Source organism: Mastigoproctus giganteus, chromosome 11 (assembly GCF_048544385.1).
Source record: "Mastigoproctus giganteus isolate SK-2022 chromosome 11, ASM4854438v1, whole genome shotgun sequence".
In the NCBI taxonomy this organism is placed as follows: Eukaryota; Metazoa; Arthropoda; class Arachnida; order Uropygi; family Thelyphonidae; genus Mastigoproctus; species Mastigoproctus giganteus.
The window spans coordinates 166,312,368-166,333,937 of NC_143585.1; the positions used below are offsets into that span (position 1 = coordinate 166,312,368).

The following is a 21,570-nucleotide window of genomic DNA, read 5'->3' on the forward strand; positions in this document are numbered from 1 at the left end:
TTTGAAGCCTGGAAAAGGTCCTTCCAATCCTTATAGTTGCAGGCCAATCTCTTTGTCAAGTTGCCTTGGTAAAATTCTTTAAAAAATGATCCACAGTCATTTGGATCATTGAAACTCAACGTATACTAAATAATTGTCAACATGGCTTTGCCAAAACAGGTCATCCTTAGATCTGATGATCAAGGCAGAATCCAAAATTCGCAATGCCTTTGTAAAAAACAAACACCTTGTTATGGTCTCAATAGATATAGAGAAGGCATTTGATACCACCTGGCGGTCTGGCATTCTCAGTGACTTCATACTCTTGGTCTACGTGGCAACCTGCCTATGTTTATTAAGAACTTCCCCCAAAGCCGTAATTTGCAGGTTCGATATCAAAACTCCCTTTCTACTATCTTCTCGCAGGAAGGAGTACCACAAGGGTCAGTACTGAGTACAACCCTGTTTACCCTTAGAATTGATTCCATTACAAAAGAACTCCTAAAGTCATTTGGCAACTGCAGATGACCCTCAATAAAGCGCAAAGGTGGGCTGAGCTCAATGGATATCATCTTTCCCATCAGAAAACTGTTGCGATCCACTTCTGCGATCAGTGCAAATTGCATACACACCCTGAACTTCAGATATCAAATTGCACCATTCCAATTGCTGATAATATCAGATTCCTGGGATTGATCCTTGACAGCAAGTTAAACTTTTTTGAGCACATTAAATTAATATGCACTACCTGTTCTGAAAAAGCTAAAAATGCTGAGAGCTTTATCTGCCCTGTCTTGGGGAGCAGATCGTACAACTTTGCTGCTCTTATATAGAGCACTGCTTGGATCCCGTTTGGATTATGGTGCTCCAGTTTATGATCTGCCTGAAGGAGTGTATTGCGTTGGCTGGATCCTATACAACACAATGCACTGCAAATTGCTCTTGGTGCTTATAGGACATCTCCAACCTACAGTCTATACATTGAAGCTCATGAGCCCCCTCTGTACCTCCGCAGAAGAATGTTATTACTTAAATATGCAGCCAAAATACAAAGTTGCTCCAGAGCACCTTAGTTGCTAATGCTCCTAACAACAACAAATTTGCTCTCCGCATCCTATTCAGCCATATCTCTTTAATCCACCATTTCACAATCTATAGAAAAAACCAAGTAAAATACGATCAGCAGGTCTACGGCTCCTTGAAATAACACATAATTGGAATGTTCCTCTCTACAATAGGCAACATGTAAAAAATTACTCTCCTCCACCACGGACCACCTGTCCTCAACTGAAATGTGATACATATTTTCTGCAATGGGCAAAGAACTGTCTACCAACTTTAAATGGGCAACAACTCAATGCTAGCCATATTCAAAACTATGCTGACTTCCTACCGATATATACAGGTGGTTCCAAATCTCACTCAATTGTTGGAGCAGCAGCAATGTTTCCCCTCTGCTATCATATCAGCTTTTCTTCCACCTGAGTACAGCAGCTTTTCAAAGGAACTATATGCAATTCAATTAGCTCTAGAAAATTTGACTCTTCGCCCATCTGCAAAATATTTAGTTTACACCGAGCCTCTCAGCTCAATAAAAATCTCCTTATAAAAAGGATTCTGCCACTGCTGGCAGAATCCCTTTTATAAGGATCATCATCAGCCATTTTCAATCCACTGCAAGATGAAGGCCTCTCCAGCAACTTTCCAGTTCATTCTGTTTTGAGCACTGGCCATCCATTTACTACCCACAAACTCATGAATTTCATCTATCCATCTCCGCCTTTGTCTTCCAGGTTTTCTTCTAGCTCCTCTTGGATACCATTCTGTTATTTTCTTAGTCCATCTGTCATCGTCTTCGAGCTATGTGTCCTGCCCAAGACCATTTTAGTTCTTTAGTTTTGATAAGAATGTCCTTTACTTGAGTTTGTTACCTAATCCATATGTTTCTCTTCTTATCTAACAGTCTGATTCCCAATATGATTCTTTCCATTCTTCGCTGTGTAGTTCTCAACTTCTCTTCCATTCTTTTGGTGAGTGCCCAAGTTTCACTTCCACAAGTCATGGTGGGGAGTATACATTGGTTCATTATTTTACGTTTCAGACAAACTGGGATATTGCTCTTCAGTATGTACCTATATTTCCTGAATGCTATCCATCTGAAATTTATTCTTCTCTTGACTTCCAGCCATTTATCATTATTACAGCTAATAACTTGTCCCAGATAAGTATATGACTCCACCTTTTCAATTACTGCTCCTTCAATCATTATTTCCCTTTCTGTGGCATACTTGTTCATCATTACTTTTATTTTAGCCATATTCATCTTTAGTCCAAAATCCTTACTAGCTGTGAATAACTGATTAAGATTTTCCTCTAATTCTTTGGGATCATGGCTTATGACCACAATGTTATCTGCAAATTGTAAGTGGTTTAGGTACTCTCCGTTCACATTGACTCCTTTCTGCGACCAGTCTAAACTTCTGAAAGCTTCCTCAAGGCAGCAGTAAACAGCTTCGGAGATATTATGTCTCCTTGTCGAACTCCTTTCTCAATTTTAAATTTCCTACTGTCTTTGTCTAGTCTAATAAAGGAGGTAGCACTCTCGTATATTTTCTTCAAAATCATAATATATGAGGTATCAATGCCTTGTCTTTCCAGTGCCCGAAACATTGCCTTATGCTGTATGGAGTCAAATGCCTTTTCATAATTCACAAATGCCAGGCATAATGGTGTTTTATTTTCATTTGCTTTCTCCATTACTGTGATATTACGTGAAGGTGATCCATAGTTGGGAATCCTGTCCTAAAGCCAGCTTGCTCTTTCGGTTGATTCTCATCAAGTATTCTTTCTAATCTGTTAGTAATGACCCTTGTGAACAACTTGTAGATGTGGGATAACAAGCTAATTAGTCTGTAATTTCCAATTTCTGATTTATCTCGTTTCTTATGCAGCAAAACTATGATTGCATTATTCCAATGCTTAGGCATCACACCTTTTCTAATGCACTTTGTGAAGAACCTTGCCAGTTTTTGTGTTATGTCTCTTCCTCCCAATTTTAACAACTCTGCAGTAACTTCATCTTCCCCCAGGGCTTTCAGATTCTTCATTTTCTTCAATGCATGTTCTACCTCATCAGGAAGAATATTGGGTATGTTGTATGTGTTTCTACTTTGCAATCCATCTTCCCCACTGCTGGCATCATTCCCCTGCTCCTTGTATAAATCTCTATAGTAGTCTTCTGCTATTTGAATTATGCCTTCTCTGCTGTTTATAAGTACACCATCGCTATTCTTCAGTTTCAGTATCATTTGTCTTTCTGTATTACTGCTCATGGCTGCTGATTTAAATCCTATGTTTTCCCTTAATGCTTGTTCTACTTTTCTTGTGTTAAATCTTCTTATGTCCTCTCTGAGTCTCTTTCTAATGGCTTTGCATAACTCAGTATACTCAATTTTCTCCCTGTCAGTGTTTTTCTTGCTTTTCATTTGTTGTCTTCGGTTCATCATGACAAGTGTTTCTTGACTAATTTTTTCTTCTTTGGATTTCTTTTTCCCTATAGGTTTCTTGGGCTTTATCACTTTCAAAAAGTTGTAATATTCCTCGTCGATATCTTGGTCCTCAGCAGTCTGCAGAAGCTCAAACTTGTTCTTAAGTTCCAGTACATACTGCTTTTTCTCCTCTTCTGTTATCTCAAAGACCTTTGTATTATTTACTCGAGTCAGTTTTTTCCTTTCCTTTCCTACATCTATATCAAGTGTACATCTTACCATTCTGTGATCACTTCCGACGTTTACCTTATTCAGGACAGTAACATCGTTCACAATATATCTTCTGTTAGTGAGGATGAAGTCGATTTCATTAGTAGTTAATCCATTTGGACTCTTCCATGTCCACTTTCTGTTCACCCTTTTCTTGAAAAATGTGTTCATTACTGACAGTCCTTGAGATTCTGCAAATTCCACAAGTCTTTCACCTCTTTCATTTCTTTCACCAATTCCAAAATTTCCTATAGTTACACTTTCTGTGCTGTTTTGTCTTTTTCCAACCTTAGCATTGAAGTCTCCCATAATAATAGTGTAGTGGGTTTTCTGCTCATCTAGAAGACTCTCAATTTCGGTGTACATTTCTTCAACTTCTTCATCATCATGGCTCGATGTTGGTGCATAAATCATTATAATCTTTAGCTTGTACCTCTTAGAAATCTTGAGTATTAGTCTTGACACTCTTGGTGATGTACTTTTGAATTCCAAAATGTTGTTTTTAAAATCTTTATGGACCAGAAACCCAACTCCACCTTCACTCCTACTGTTTCCATTGGTGTACAGCAGATTTCCATTTGATAAACTTATAAGTGATTCATTTCTTCTTCTTGTTTCAGCCAAACCGATGATATTCCAATTCACATTTTCTAATTCCTTTTCCAGCTCTAATATCCTGTCTTCACCGATGAGTGATCTTACGTTATAACAGGCCAAGTTCAGTTTCCGTGCATGGCAGCCTGGTCGTACCCAGAGATTCTTAGCACCCTCTGCTTCCACTCTGATCCTCTCGCTGCCGTAAGAGGGAGAGTGAAAGCTGCTGGGGACTGAGGGCCATTTGTTTCATCGTGCTTTCATATGCTGGTGGGTTTGGTCTTTTCCTCCTCACGCTGACCAGGCGTCTTGAAGAGAACCACTCTACACGTTCGTTGTCACCTAAGTGACGTAACAGGGCTTACCATCGAGAAGGTGTGCATGAGTGGATTTTAGGGAGGCAGGCCAACTGGACTTCTCCTAAATCTTCTGTAATAGAGAGATATTGGATCCATCAGTGTTTTAGGCTGAGTGTCTGATAACACACAGGATACCTGTTTCCCTCTAAGCCCCCTTAGAGGATCACCCTGTTATAAATAAGATCGTTTGCTGTTGAAAATTGAAGACTACCAACAACTAGTGAAGTTTTGCTGAATTCCAGCACATTCAAGCATTAAAGGGAATGAACTGGCTGATATGTTTGCTAAAAATTCATCAATTTTATACTTACCTCTTCATACCAGCTTCTGATTATAATATCATAATTTAAGCAGCATACCATGCACAGTGGACAGAGCTATTGCATAAACAAACAAATAAACTCTTCCAATTGAAACAAGATCCAAAATTTTGGCACTCAAGCATTCAGCCAGTTCGGCGAGAAGTGGTACCCACATGGATTAGAATAGAATACTGGCCCAAATAACTGGAATCCACTATATTTCAATCTTACTATTGCAATACTAGTATTCCTGGTAGTTCTCATAGCTACATAATTGGACATCCTGAAATGCAAATTTCAGGACATTCCCAGAAAAGTTCTGGACCCATCTAGGTTATGAAGAATCTTCATAATAAATAAGTTAAAATATGTTGCAGCATTTATTATATAGAATAGTAGAACAAAAGGATTATTTTTATCATATCTAGTGCATTATAACATGTGCTCTATTATATTTTAACGTGAAATCATTTAAAATTGTAAAGCAGCCAGTAAACACTGAATAATAAAAAAAAAAAAAAAAAAGAGGACTGTACATTTAACATTTAGACATTGAAACAAAATTAAAGAGCCTGACTAACTTAGGACAAGAATTATATACGTACTGTACTGTATTTTTTATTTTATTTTATTTTTTTTTCCTACAGTGAGAAGATTAATATGAATACATTTTTTTCCCCTTATATTGTTGTGTCTGAGAAGTTGGATTTTTCTTCAAAATCATATCTCCAAAAAAATATAAAAGGTGATGAGTTGCTTAAATGGAGAACTGGATATAATTTCTTAATACAGAAAAGCAGCAAGAAATAAATTCTGTAAAAAAGATTATGGTTGGAGGTTTAATTTTGTCATTTGCTTTTGTGATACATTTTATGCATGACAGGATAGGCACAAATTATAAAATACAGTACAATTGGACTAAAAGTACTGGTGGATTGTGCATATGTTCTTCCTACAACGGGTGAGCAAGTTTTCACTTCCCAAAGCAGCATTTGAAAAATAATCAAGCCACACTATGATATTTAATGGTTTGTTGATAAAATGTGATGCATGTAACCCATCGTGTCTAGAAAACTTTGGAGATGAATGTCATTATTAGAACTTTTTTTTAGAGGTAACCATATGGACTTGTAAATATTGTATTGTTGGCAGATAAAATTTGCAGCTAAAAAACAGGGCACTGGTTGTCAGTTTTCTGTAGGCCAGGGATAGGATCTTGCATTTAGCAGCATGAAGTATAATTAAAATGATAATGAGAATACCCCATAAATGTGGGCTGTCCTCATTATCATCAAAAATGTTGAAGACTGCATTTCCATTTTTCTTGCCTGCAGAAGCTGCTGACAGGATTTGTGTTGTGGGCTCTACCATTAACTAATTTTATACTTAGGGAGCATCAATCTTTTTTGTACCCAGATACCCAGAGCTTCAAAATATGACAATCTAGTGGGGGAAGGAGGGAGACTCAGAAGCAAGTGGCAAAAATAAATTGGGTGGTTTTTTTTTTTTTTTTACATCAGAAACATATTTTGAAGTTATCAACAAACTAGGTTGTTTTGTTTGCTCTCCACAGAAATGTATTTTTGGAGACGCTCAGCAGGAACTTCTAGAAGAGACAGAAAATGGAATGACGACATAAGGGAAAAAATGGAAGTGAAAAAGACTATTATTGACACCATCAAAGAAAAGTGTCTAACATGGTAAGGACATGTAAAACGGATGCAAGAAAACGGATATCCAAAGGCTATCCTGGAATGGATACCTCCTGGAAGAAGAAGAGGAAGACCTAGGAGGACATGGATGGATGGAGTACGGGAGTGCATGACAGCCAGAGGCTTAACCGACCAAGACACCTTGAACCGCACTTTATGGCGGGAAAAAATTCCTAACAAGAAATAACTTGTAGGCTGAGGAAACCCATTGTAAATGGAAATACTCCTCTTGAAGATGAAGATCAACAAACTATATATCATCATCATAGCACAAGTTTAGGAAAACATTAATTTTTGAAGTTACATGACCCAAGGAGGGAAGAGCCTTTGTGCTTAATGTCTGTTCCAAAAGACCCATTTTAGTTTGCTGCCCTCCTATAGATCTTAAACACAATTGTAAGGCTTGTATTAACTTGTGCTGAGACTTTAATTTCTATACTCAGTTGTATTTTGCTGGTTTGTCTATATACAAATTATAGGTCCATAAACCGCATAATATAAAAAAAAAAAATTCAAGTGTTGTTAGTACTTTACCGAGGTGTGTGTGTGTGTGTTTGCATGCATGCTGTTAATGTCTGAATAACCTGAATATATCTGTGCTTTATAGGATGTATTTCGATTAAGAAAGTTAAATTCAGAACAAATCTGGAGCATGAATTTATACAGAATTTCAAGCTCTTGCAGGCATCTTTCAAGAAAGTTGGTTGTGATAAGGTAATTGCAGAACTTTTACTTGTTTTTAGAATGATTGGAATATATTAAATTCCTTGTTATAAATAATTTATGTAAGTTATATTGTAAATTAATCTTCAAACTTTAAAGTGAAAAGTTTTTTATTAACTTTTAAGTGTTTTACAATTGTTGATGGTTATATTTTTATGCACCACATCAGTTTGGTTAGCATTACGTGCAGATGGCATGGACAAGCTATCCAGCCTGTGTAGTGGGGTTTTTTTTTTTTTTTTTTGTGTTTTTTTAATCTCATGGCTCATCCGACTGACTTTTATTTATATGCCTTGCTTTTTTAATTTTTATTTCTATAGTCCCCAATATATCATTCCATAAATGGGATTTGTGAACTCTAATAAATACTTTGACCTTTTAATAGCAAAATACAAAACCAAAGATAAAGCATGAACTGGGCATTAGTTATGGTTTACAATTTTTTTGAAATTATTTCCATAGCTATTGCTGTGGAAATAATTTCTTTGTTAAATCCTAATCTGAATCCGACCGAAGTTTGAAATGAAGATAATACATATGATGAATATGTACCATGTAAACGAACAGTCAATGTTGCAAGCTCAAATTTTGAAAAGAATTGAATATAAACCAGTTGAAATGTTTCTGAAAAGTATGAAATATTCTGAAAATAACTTCACTTTTTGAATGTGAAAGCAATTTTGCTATTAGTATTAATCAGGTCAATTTATGCAAGGAAGAGAACTTATTCTGCATCAGCAAAAAAAAAAAAAAAAATCAATCAGATTGCCCATTTATAAAAATGTAAACAATAAGATTCCACCTTGAACTCAGATTCTCTGCCTTGGCTACCTTGGGAGGCAACTGATTCCAGTGATCAGCAACATACTGCTTGAAGGTGAACTTCATGATCTAATCTATTGCTTCTCAGAATTCTGTGTTTGTGTTACCTTCTTCTAGTTTCATATACTAACATGAAAATACTTCCCTCAACTAAATTTCCTTATGTTCAAGGGCTTTAAACATCTATATCAGTAGAACTGTAGATGTGAACTGTAGAGCCTGAAGACCAGACACCTCATGGGTGACCTATATCAGGTCACCCATGAGGTGTCTAGTCTTCAGGCTCTACAGTTCACATCTTAAAATGTTTCTCATAGGGACAACCCTTAGCATTCCCAACCAATCTAGTCGTCCTTTTTTCAGGTGAGGCTCCCAGACCTGAATAGAGTATTTCAAATGAGTTGCACCACCATTCTATAGAGAGGAATAATAACACTCCCTTCCAGGAAAGGTCTTATTGATCATTGATGTACCATCAATGATGAGTAGGACCGTTTGCCTTTTTAAACTGTGAGGATAACTTCATGTAAGGATATATGAAGAATAATTTCAATTTCAGGAGAGATCAGCACCAGCTATGTTGTTTGGGGGGGGGGGTGGAGTTGGATGTATAGTCTGAATGGTAGCAACCGGCAACTCAAGTTTAATCTTGTATTAAATGTTTGCATTTTGGGAATAGAAATCAGGGGATGATATACAGACTAGGGTACACAGAATTAATGATGGTTTGGGAATCATAACCTTCATCTTTTTGCCTTCTTGAAATATGATTAATTCTGTGTACCTTAGTCTGCACGTCATCCCCAGATTTCTTTTCCCAAATTCAGAGGCCTTACATTTACCAGAAATAAACTGGTTGCTACCATCCATTCAGACTGTATGTCCAACCAATTTTTTTTTTTTTTTTCTCAAACAACATAGTTTGTCCTAATCTCTCCTGAACACATAATCATTATAGTGAAATTCCTCGTGATCCATTTTCTAGATACCACCAAGTCTCAGCCCTACATTATCAGCTTTAGGAGACTTGAGTAGCTCAAATTCATTTAGATTTAAATCTAAATAAATTAAATTCTTACATTTAAATTTTTTACTTTTTTACTACCCTCTTACATTTGTTTTAAATGCATATACTTTGCTGATGGATGCATCCCTTACTATGCATGTGTTATATTAAGATCTTACAAATGTTCTTAAAGAGATACCGTTTGATATCGATGGTTCAACTGTTGATGATCCTGCTCAGGTAGCTAACAAATTAAATGTCACAGACTAGGGTCGACATTTTGCATCGACATTCACACATGAGGAGTAATCTAGATAATCTTGTAATAACTGAGAGTAAAGTGGAGGAGAAATTGTTGAAGATAAACACAAGAAAGGCACCTCAGGTGGGTGGAATCTATCCAGTTATATTAAAGGAGGCGGCAAAGGAAGTAAGCAAACCCTTAGCCATAATTATAAAAGCTTCTCTGGACTCAGGGGAGGTACTCATGGACTGGAGATGTTCAAATGTGGCCCCAATCCACAAAGGAGGATCAAAGGGAGACACAGGTAATTAGAGACCTGTTAGTTTAACTTCTGTTCCACGGAAATTAATGGAGGCACTGGTTAAAGAAGCATTGCAGGATCATCTAGACAAGCCTTCAGTTAAACCTCGGACACAGCATGGGTTTGTTAAGGGGGGAAGTCTTGTCTGACTAATTTGGTTGTATACTGTGATGTAGTCACAAAGGAACTCAAAGGAAAACGAATCACCTGAGAGGGCATAAATTCAAATTGAGGAAAGACAGATGTAGGTTAGATGTGCAGAAATTTGCCTTTAGCCAGCGGGTGCTTGGTTGATGGAACAGACTTCCATCCCTTGTCATGGAAGTTGATAGCCTAAATAAGTTTAAGGCTCAGCTGGACAGGTATTTCGAACGAACGGAGGAGTGAAATTGAAGTGGTGTTTTTTTTTTTTTTGGTTGATGCTGTATAAGCTTGCTTTCTTGCATCATATGCCTCTACTAATAATTTTCCATTGAACTAACAGGTCTCTGATTATTCCTGTCACCCTTTGATCCTTCTTTGTAATTGGTGATATATTTGCACCCTGCTTAAGTTTTGCATACCTCTGTAGGGACTGCCCATGAATCCAAGGATGCTCTCATAATTATGGCTTAAGTTTTGCATATCTTCTTTATTATTATTATTAATAGCCATATTGTGCAAGGAAGCCTGAGGCTTATGCTGCATCAGGAAAAAAAAAGTTCCCAAGTTACCCTGAGAGAGAGAGAGAGAGAGAGAGAATCAAAGGGAATCACCAAGAAAGAGAAGAATGATGATAACCAGCTCGCAACCCTGGGTATGCCAAGCCCATACTCACCAGATGTGAGCCCCGTCGTTATTTTTGTAAGTGAAAAGAGTTTAAATGGTCTAAGATCATTTTAATCACCTTTCTGAAAGCAAAATCTCTTCCCTTTTGCCTTTGACATTAGGAATATCTTTAAATAAATCCTACATCAATAGATTTAGATTTACTTAATGTGATCATAAATATTTGCTTAAGGTGATCCTCAAGATTTACTTTATGATCATTGCTGATAATCAGGTCAAGATTATTGTTTTTTCTTGCTGCCTCTCTGAAATGCTGGTTCAGAAGAAAGTTCTGGTACTATGTGAGTCGCCAATCTGCAATTTCCAATCAATGGATGGAAAGTTAAAATCCCCCAATATAAAACATTGTGATATAATGATGTTTTCTGTTTGTCTGTGTAGTTGATCACCATTACAGTTATTTGGGGTGCCTCTGTAGCCAGGTGGGAAGGAGCAGCAGTGCATAGCACACGCTTCTTGATTAGACCGGGGTTCGAGCCCGTCACCACCAAATATGGAGGATGCTCAGCAGACGTATCTCAGAACATGAAAGAGCCATCTTCTTAGCGGACATAGAACACTCGGCCATTGCTGAGCACTTCTGTTCAACCCAGCACGACATTGACCCACGCCGTGGAAAGGTCATGGAATGACCACCGCATATCCCGGAGCAATATGGCCTTAGTTGCTAATGCTCCTAAAAACCAAATAACTAACAGTTATTTGGCCTAAGACATACTTTTTTTTTTTTTTTCTTTTTGTTTTCCCAGTTCTCGTGTCACAACAAATTAACTCACCATTATGCTGGCCCTTCATATCTGGTGCACTGTATTAAATTTTGTTCTCTTTAAAGAACATAACTCCTCTGCTCCTCCTTCTTGACCTGTCTGAACACATTGTATTTGCCATATTCAAATTCTGCGTCACCTGTGTATGAATGGTACTGTGTTTCTCGTATATGTATAATGTTGACATTTGATGACAACTAATATATGAAATCCATCAAATGTTATTTACTATACCCCTAACACAGCCCATATATTTGCTTCCACCACACCCTCCACTCTGTTTTCCGGAATTGACTTGGCACATCATGGCTTTAGTCGCTCATCCTCCATAAAAACCAAACCTGTTTTCCAGGATGCTGCACATCCTAATAGAAAAAGTGTAAGGATCAGTTTCACCTCTGCTTGAGGTTACTACCTGTTGGTCTTCCCCACCCACCCTCAAACTAGTTTTTCACACACTTAACACTGTTTCTATAGCAGCTGCAAATATTTTTACACCTCTTCCATTTAAATGTATCCCATCCATGTTAAAACAGTCTTCTGTTAACAAGCATAGACCATGCTGAGAAGAATTCTGTGCCACGAGTCTTGCACTGAAGGGCCAAATTGATTGACAGTGCCTTCTTATCATGTGTGGTCAAAATTCCAAACACTTTCAGTTTTAATCCTAACTCAGGCTTTTTCTCACCATTTCTGTATTTTTTGCAGCATTTCGAATATCATTACATTTTGAGCTTCACTTAATTCTGCATATTTGTGTGGCCCCAGGTGCCAAGCGATTGTGACTGAGCGATTTCTCTGTGCTTAAAGTGCAATTCTCCAAAAAGTGATTCATAGTTCTTTTACGTTCCTGTCCATAAAAAATTTCTTTATTTAATATCAGCTCTTGTTAAAAAAGTACTTTACAGAGCAAGAAAGGAAAGTCACCTTTCTTTATTTCTTATATTTATTACTAACACCTACTACTTCTCGCTTGGTAACACCAGGCACTGCTCCTGCCTCCCCGTGGCGGAGCCGGAAGCCTTGGCAGAACAGTTAATCTGCCAAGGGCCAAAAGGAGCAAATATGGAACACAGTAAGCTTCCTCCTCTAGAGCCGACAAGCCCTCGGCCAGATATAGAAAACGAACATGACATGTGTCAACCCAAGAGGGTTTAAGACCAACTCTTCAGACATTGATTTTCCTGCATTTCTTATAATGCACTCTCTTATAGATCAGCCTCTCACCAAATTGTCTCCATTTCTTATCCAGAAACACCTCGAAAGCCTTGCAGGATCTCCTAAAACGGTCAAGCGACTGCTATCAGGGGACCTACTAATATAAACAATGAGCAGGAAACGTTCGGATTATCTACTGAAAGTTACAACTTTTGCTGGTATTTCAGTAAAAGTTTCTCCCCATGGTACCCTAAACACATCTAAGGGTGTTATATCCAGCTGGGACCTATTGAATGTTTCGTTTTTTTTTTTTTTTAGGAGCATTAGCAACTAAGGCCATATTGCTGTGGGGATATGCGGTGGTCATTCCCTGACCTTTCTGCATCCTCCGTATTTGGTGGTCGCAGGCTCGAACCCCGGTCTAATCAAGGAGTGTGTGCTATGCACTGCCGCTCCTGCCCACCTGGCTACGGAGGTGCCTGAATGTCTTGTAGGAGGAGATAAGTTGAGAACTTCAGGAGCAAAATGTAATTGCAGTTAAAAGAATAATGATTAAAGAGGACAATACACTCACACCTACAAGAAATATTATACTCACTTTTACAAAAGTATGGCCACTCTCAAACGGCATGCAGAGGAAACCCAGTTTGTCCCAACTGTGGGTCCTTCAATCACACTCAAAGTGATTGTTTGGCAACAGAAATTACCTGCCCTAACTGTAAAAGCAACCATCCTGCTTATTCTAGAACATGTGACAAATGGAAAACTGAAAAGAAAAATTGTAAAATACAAGATTGAAAATAAAGTAAGCTTTCAAGAAGCAAGAAAATTAATTGCTCCCAGTATTTCTAAACGTACATACTCCAGTGTGGCACAAAAATATCAATCAGTGGCTACCCAAACTGATGATACAGTCCCCTCCAATGCTTCAATCTCTGACTGGGCTCGGACTGTTCTCTCTCAGCAACAGTCCAGTATCCCCAAGCACTTGAACCAGGCAAGCAATACTGCTCTTACAGTACCAGCGAAATCTCCTTCTCCTCCTCCTCCTCCTCGTCCAATGAATGCTGCTGCATCAAATAACCGAGGCTCAAACATAAAAAAAGAATATTCAGGACACATCCATGGATACAATTGACTGACCCAGACAGGAAGACCAATCTTAAAGATATATGTGGAAGAAGATATGGACACTGGTCAGACATTCTTCTCCAAAAAAGAAAAACCGAAGCCAGAACGCCATAAACCAGTCACATCAAAAGAACAGTCAGATACAGCTTCTTCTACTAAACACCAATAATGCCTTATATTCTACAATGGAATTGTAGAGGATTTCGTAGCAACCTTAACAATATCCAAGATTTAATTATCTGCTATTCGCCAGTTGGTTTTTGTCTACAGGAAACATCTAACTCCTCAAATTTCTACTACCATAAAGAACTATTCTATCTATTGACAAGATCATAATACTTCAAATGCTGCCCGTGGAGGTGTGGCTATCTTAGTTAGCTCAAAGATCCCAACAAAGCAGATTGTTCTACAAACTGAAATTGAAGTTGTTGCCATATGTTTGATAGCCCAGATTGCATTAACACTAGTATCAATCTATCTCCCACCAAGATATACCTTTTCTTACCAAGATCTTGAAAACCTGCTAATGCAGTTACGTTCACTTGTCTGTCTCTTGGGATTTCAATAGCCACAACCCCCTTATGGTGATCAACTAAATTAGATAGGCATGGTTGGCTAATTGAAACATTTCTGGATAAGCAAAACCTTACCGTTCTTAATACAGGTCTACCCACTCACATACAATTACCAGCTGGACAAATGTCTGCAATTGATCTCTCAATATGCTCCCCGATTCTGTTTCCAATCATGGAATGGTCTGTCATGGACAACTCCATGGGCAGTGACCATTTTCCGATTATTTGTGATCTGCTCATTGCACAACCACGAGTATCTCAACCCTGCAGGAAATGGAAGACCTCTCAAGACAACTGGGTCAAATTTCAGTCAGCTGTCACTCTGGATGAGAAATTTATACGAGCACAAATAGATGAAGCCACAGATTATATCACTTCACACCTAACTGCAGCTAAATGTTCAATTTCATTATCGAACCCCCAGTCTCGACAGCACCTTAACTATTGATGGAATGAAGAATGCACAAATGAAAAGAAGTTAAAAAATAAAGCATTGAATTTATTTCATAGAGCCCCAACCACAGTTAATCTTATTAACTACAAGAAGCTAAGGTCAAAAGCACGTCTCATTCAAAGACAAGCCAAGAAGAATTCTTGGATTCGGTTTGCATCTACCATAAATAAAAACACTAACTCCAGGTTAATATGGAAGAAAATCAGGCAGATTGATGGCAAATTTCCAACCACCCCTTCACCAATTCTTTCATGGGCAAGAATTCTCTGCTCCTGAGGACATAGCAAATGCCTTGGGCAAAACCTTTGCCCAAGTTTCAGCAGCATCAACTTATTCTCTGGATTTTCAGAAAATAAAGACCAAGACTGAACAATGAGCCATCAACTTTCGAACCTCAGTTTTCCTTCCGTATAACCAGCCTTTTCAATTTTCTGAACTTCTACACGCCATTAAAACAACACGCAACAGTGCCACTGAGCCAGATGGAATATCTTATATCATGTTACAAAACCTTGGTGACAGAAATTTACAAATACTGCTGATGTACAATAACCGAATATTTATGGAAAACATTTATCCCAGCTCTTGGCTACAGTTCTTGCCTTTTTGAAACCTGGAAAAGATCCTACCAGTATTAACAGTTATAGACCTATTTCTCTATCCAGTTGCCTCGGTAAATTACTTGAAAAAATTATCCATAATCGTTTTGTTTGGATCATTGAAACGCAACAACTAATTAATAATAATCAGCATGGCTTTCAAAAGAACAGGTCCTCCTTAGATCTCATGATCAAAGCTGAATCTGCAATTCGTAATGCCTTTGTAAAAAAAAAATGAAGATCTTGTTATGGTTTCCATAGACATAGAAAAGGCATTTGATACTACTTGGCGTAGTGGCATTCTCAGTGACCTCCATATGCTCTTGGTCTACGAGGCAACCTTCCTATATTCATCATGAACTTTCTCCAGAATCGTTCGTTCCAAGTTCGATACCACAATTCGCTTTCTACAACATTTTTACCCGAAGAAGGAGTGCCACAAGGGTCTGTACTGAGTGCAACCCTTTTTGCCCTTAGAATCGATTCCATCACAAAAGAACTTTCAAATACTGTTCAGACCTACCTTTACACCGATGATCTCTGTTCTCAGAACATGAGATCCATCGAACGGCAACTGCAGATACCCTTTAATAAAGTCCAAAGGTGGGCAGAGTTAAGTGGCTATTGTCTTTTGCAGCAGAAAACTGTTGCAATCCACTTTTGTAATCAACAGAAAATGCATACAGATCCTGAAGTTCAGATGTCAAACTTTACCATTCCAGTGACTAACAACATCGGATTCTTGGGATTAATCCTCGACAGCAAATTAAATTTCCTTGAGCACATTAAATTTCTGCGTACATCCTGCCTCAAAAACCTAGACATACTAAGAGCTTTATCTGCCTTATCTTGGGGAGCAGACTGTACATCTTTGTTGCTCTTATATAGAGCATTGATCAGATCCCAATTAGATTATGGTGCTCCACTTTATGATTCTGCCCATAAGAGTACACTACGATGGCTGGATCCTATACAACATAGTACATTGCAGATTGCACTTGGTGCTTTCAGGACATTCCTACTCCTAGTTTATACATTGAAGCTAATGAGCCCCTCTTTACCTCTGCAGAAAAACACTGCTTCTTAAATATGCAGCCCGAATACAAAGTTGCTGGCAGCATCCTATTGAAACATACCTCTTTAATCCATCACTGCAAAATCTCTATAGAAACAAATCCACTAAAATAAGACCAGCAGGCTTACGCCTTATTGAATTAACACAGAGCGGGAATGTCCCTATTGTCAACAGGCAACAAGTAATGAATGACTCAAAAGCACCGTGGACTCCCCCTCCGCAACTATCCTGCGATACTTATCTTCACAAGTGGGGAAAGAATCACCTACCCATAATCAATGTGAAACAACTCCATGCAAACCATATTCAAAAATATGCTGATTTTTTACCAATATATACTGATGGCTCCAAATCACATTCAGCCATTGGAGCAGCAGCAGTGTTTCCTTCTTCAATCATTTCAGCTGCTCTTCCACCTGAGTATAGCAGCTTCTCAGCAGAACTCCATGCAATAAAATTAGCCTTAGAAATTGTGAATCACTACCCTTCTGTAAAATACGTATTATACACAGACTCACAGAAGTCAATTACAGCAGTCCAAAACTCTTATTACAAGATTCACCCTGTCTTAAATCAAATCAAAGTCTCCTACTGAAAATTGAAGAAAGTCACCAATCAGTGAGCTTTTGCTGGATACCTGCGCATTTGGGGATAAAGGGAATGAACTAGCTGACAAAACTGCCAAAAATCCAACAACTTTTGATTTAACCTCTGCCCTAGTCCCATCCTCTGACTATAATCACATCATACAAACAGCATGTCTCATACAGTGGAAAGAACAATGGCACACCTAAACCAATAATAAACTCTACCAATTAAAACAGGAACCAAAGCTTTGGCACTCTAGTGCAAAAACAGTGTGAAGAGAAGAAGTGATACTTGCTCGGGCATGGATAGGACACACATATCTGACTCACCTCCATCTACTGACAGGAGAGGATCCTCCTAAGTGTCCACACTGTTGTCCAGCCCTTTTGACAGTGAAACATATCCTGATTGAATGTCTGCACTATCAACATGACAGAACATCCATCCTGTTTTCTTTGACAAATCTACGAGAACCATAGATTTGTCATAGAAAAACACTACAACATATTATTGGCGAAGATGCAAGCATCAATGAATTTTTCTCTTTTATAAAAAAAAATTGGACTATATCAAAAATTCTAAAACATCCTGGTAATAAAAATGGAGTTACATCTGAACTTTGCTTTTAGCTTTTTCCTATGAATAGGTGCACTATAGCCCCAGCAGCTTATGCGCCTCTAAACCCCCATAACACACACGCATATTTGTGTGGTTAGAATGTCTAATAAATTAATTTTCTGTCGCAACAAAATGTCTAATAAAATAATTTTCTGTCGCAACAAATTTATGAAATATTTCCGTCTTTTTTATTTATCTATATGGAAGAATATACCAATAGACAAATTAGTAAAAGGCAGATTTCAAGATAATTTTGAGTTTCTTCAATGGTTCAAGAAGTTCTTTGATGCTAACTATGATGGTCAAGAATATGATCCCTTAGAAGCCAGTGATTCACTGGGATCAACTGTCAAGCCATCCCTAGGCCGATCTGCATCCCAGGGACTGTCAAAGCCTATTGGAAGAGCAGGTTTGAAAAGTTTTTAACTTTGCTTCTCTAGTTATTTATTTTTTTTAATATTTTTGTTATGTCAGACAATTATTATTGTAATAATGAAAGTTATTTGTTAACTGAGCAATGTAATGAATATGTATATTTTTTTAATCCTTAGCTAAATTATGTAGAAATTATTTTAAAGTTAAATATATAATTGATAGCTTTGGTATCTTCAATTTCATTGACTAATTTGATTTGAAAATATTGTGTGAAAAACAATACTAAAACTAGTTTAAACACGGTGTGAACCAATGGTTCATCATGGTTCACAAATATCTGAAATTATTTGTTTGGAATGAATTATGAATGGTTTTTTTTTTTTTTTTTTTCCATCTGGTCATTGCATTTAGTTCAATGCAGTCATTAGTAGTGGAAGGATGTATTCTTATATGCAATTTATTGGATAATGAAATATAGAAATGAAAGAAAATAAAATATGATGTGGACCACAAGGTGGAAAGTAACTTAATGTGCTGGAGATTTGCCATTCATAAATCAAGGGCTGAGAAATGAAAATCATGGCTATTTTAAAAACAGGTTGAAAAATTTCATGGTTTTTTTTTTGAAAAGAGTGAACACCACTGCATGTTGAATTTAAATTTTGTTATGACTTGTCGAAAACCTTCAGTTCTTGACATTTGCAGTTCTCAGTGCAGCTTCCACTTATGGTGTTCAGATTTTCAAATTTTTTTGAGCTCTGTATTCTACAGAATTTCACATTCATACAATTGTAAAAAGTGGAGCATTATTAATCGTTTTTATCTTCAGACTTTTTGTTAGTGGTAATTGAAATTTCAACATCTGCTCACTCGTAGCAAGATGCTTAATTACTGAATATCTGTTACAATATGAACCATTATTGAGGATTTTGTGGAAGCTTCATTCATAATCATATTCCATGAATTATCTGTTCATATGAGCGTGGGTTGTGAGCTGTGATTTGATAAACCATGGTATGAGCCTGACTTAAGGAAACATACTAGAGGTAAGATATTCTAGACTTGATCATCACCCATGAAACAATGGCATCATAGAGCTGGTCCCAAGTGCCAAGCGAGTTTAAAAGCGATTTAGAAAGTGTCTTCTCTATAATCAGCAGATTACGGAGAACCTTCAAGTCCTTATTTTCAAAAATTATTTCTTTTCTGCTCTTCTAAATAAAGAAGCTTGCTTCTTTATTTAGAAGACATTAGTTCTATATACATAGAACTAATCAACATAAAACACTAACCTCTTATCGCCTGGTCACTGGTGGCACCACTCCTGCCTCCATGTGTGCGGGGCCGGTAACTTGGGGGAAAGGCTATCCTTCGGTGCTAAAAGGAGCAACCATGGATACTGACAATTACCCAGCTCTTGAGCCTAGACGCTCATCTCATGACGAATGAATCCAATCATGACGTATCACAATCAAAGAGACTACGTAAGAATGAGAATCAGGTGGAACTTCCAACATTCCTTATACTTCATTCTCTTACAACCAAACCCATGAGTGCACTTTCCCCATTTCTAATTTAGAAATGTTCTGAATTAGAAATATGGAAATTCTGGTAGGCTGAAGAGAGAGAAATATTTGTAGACCTTATTTTCTGTAGAGATTCCTGAATATCTTAAAAACGCATGGATTGTCGTTCATGCTCACTTGTTTCGATAGCTAAGTCAATAGCTGGTAACCTAGGGCCAGGAACAGGGGGTCGTCCGTAGAAAGGCCAAATGATAGTTCCCACAGGTGAACAGTGGTCCTTTAGTAATTCATCAAACTCTGTTTGCTAGCATTGAATGTAGAAAGAGCTGTACGACTCGTGTTTAGAAATCATTTTTATTGCCTTTGTTTCTATCTGCTGCTGTGTTCTGATTTGCTGCTCTACTTCTCTGTCGCAGAGTTGGGGTTCGAGTCTTGAGACAAAAATACCTTTGGTCGAACTTTTGGTTCTGGGAATTGCTCTGATTGTAGCGTTTGTTGCTGTTCCCACAACAGGAGGAGGAGGATGTCGATGTCTGCCTGTGTGATTAGAGGCAGACAGATTCTGCTGTCTTCCGATGAGATCTGTCTGCTGCCTAGAGGAAATGACATCTTCTAGGAGTGGATTTGCAGGTCGATTGACATCCTTAGATGTTTTCTGAGCCTGACTGGGGATAGGAGCATATACTGGAGGGTATGGAGGTTGCTTTATAATAGATGTGTAAGTGGCTTCTGCAACAGGAGCAGGGGTTGGCTGGAAAGTGGAATTTTCGATGGGTTTTGTATGTAGGACTTACTGATCTGCTGTCTAATTGTATGTAGGACTTACTGATCTGCTGGAGTTTCGAATAAGATCTGTCAAATCCGAAAGTTTATTTAGTAAAATATAATTAAATTCACACAATTGCGCGTTTTCCAATCTGATTTTTTTTAGTTTCATCAAGAAGAGAGACCATCATGGATTTGTGAGTGTCCAAAATTTGAAAAATGAGTTTTGTGGTCAGCTCATTTGGATTTTCGTCTTGTGAAACTTCTTGGTTAAGGAGGTGAGAGAAGGAGCGATTTGTCTGCTCTGCTGCCAAGTCATGAGGTATGGCCTCGGATAGCCCACTCTGCCAAGTATCCATTGATGATGAGGGACAGTTGAAACACTGAGGTTCACCGTCGGGAGGGCTTGAGGAATCAGCTGGGCTGGAGCCTAAGTTATTTTCATGTTTCATCTGCTTTTTCTTTGATTGCCTGTGATTTATACAACAAGGGCCCTTCCATGAGTCGATTGCTGCCTGTGACATCTTTTTCCAGTTCGCAGTTGACATATCTATGCATTTTATGCAGTACACAAGACCGCATTGCATTGAAGGAAGTCTTTGCATTTCTTTTTTGCACAATTGGCAAATAATATGCACTTGCGGAGCCATTGTAATTAACAATAAGTACACAGAATTTCTTTTGAGATTAAACAATAAAAATATACAATATACAAAATATGAATGTACAAAGTATGAGATATACAACACAGAATTATTGCTATCTGAAATAATTTTGTACTAAACGTATCCGTGAACTTTAGTTAAAATTCTTCAGAATTCAATTATAATTCATTCAAAGAGCGAATTTTAAAGATATGCTTAGTAGATTTCTAATTTAAGCAACAGGCATTCCTAACAACATTTAATCAACAGTTCTGGATTTTACACCACTACAGATTAACTAGCAGAGGGTCTTTTGAAAGGCTCAGTCCTCTTCGTAAGAACAATGGCAGGTGACCTTGCGTGCTATTATCGGACAAAAACAGTGAAGTGACTGACCTTGGTTATACTGCTAGGGAGTAATCCTTTCGTTGATACTTCCCAGTTTCTGGGGCGCCTACAGAAACGATCTGAGATGCCTTGTAGAAAAGAAACATAAATTTCATTCGTTATAGCATGAAAACTATCTTTCCAAAACCTCTTCTTTCTTGATGGATGTGACGAACATAACTCGCTGATTCAGACAGTATAAAAAGGTTGGAGCAAGATTCATCAGAAACCATTCATTTAGCTCACTTTTGCAGAAGCACAAACACAGCACAACCACAAC

The 21,570-nt window shown here is 37.8% G+C and overlaps 1 protein-coding gene across 1 annotated transcript in view; it reads left to right on the forward strand.

Annotated features, from left to right (window-relative positions):
• Positions 1 to 21,570, forward strand: part of LOC150078556 (microtubule-associated protein RP/EB family member 1-like) — a 128,186-nt gene that overhangs the window by 42,306 nt on the left and 64,310 nt on the right. Inside the window, exons 4-5 of the mRNA XM_090384982.1 lie at positions 7,312 to 7,418; positions 17,801 to 18,002. Of these exons, the coding sequence (XP_090241108.1) occupies positions 7,312 to 7,418; positions 17,801 to 18,002 (309 nt within the window). The remainder of the gene's footprint in view (positions 1 to 7,311; positions 7,419 to 17,800; positions 18,003 to 21,570) is intronic.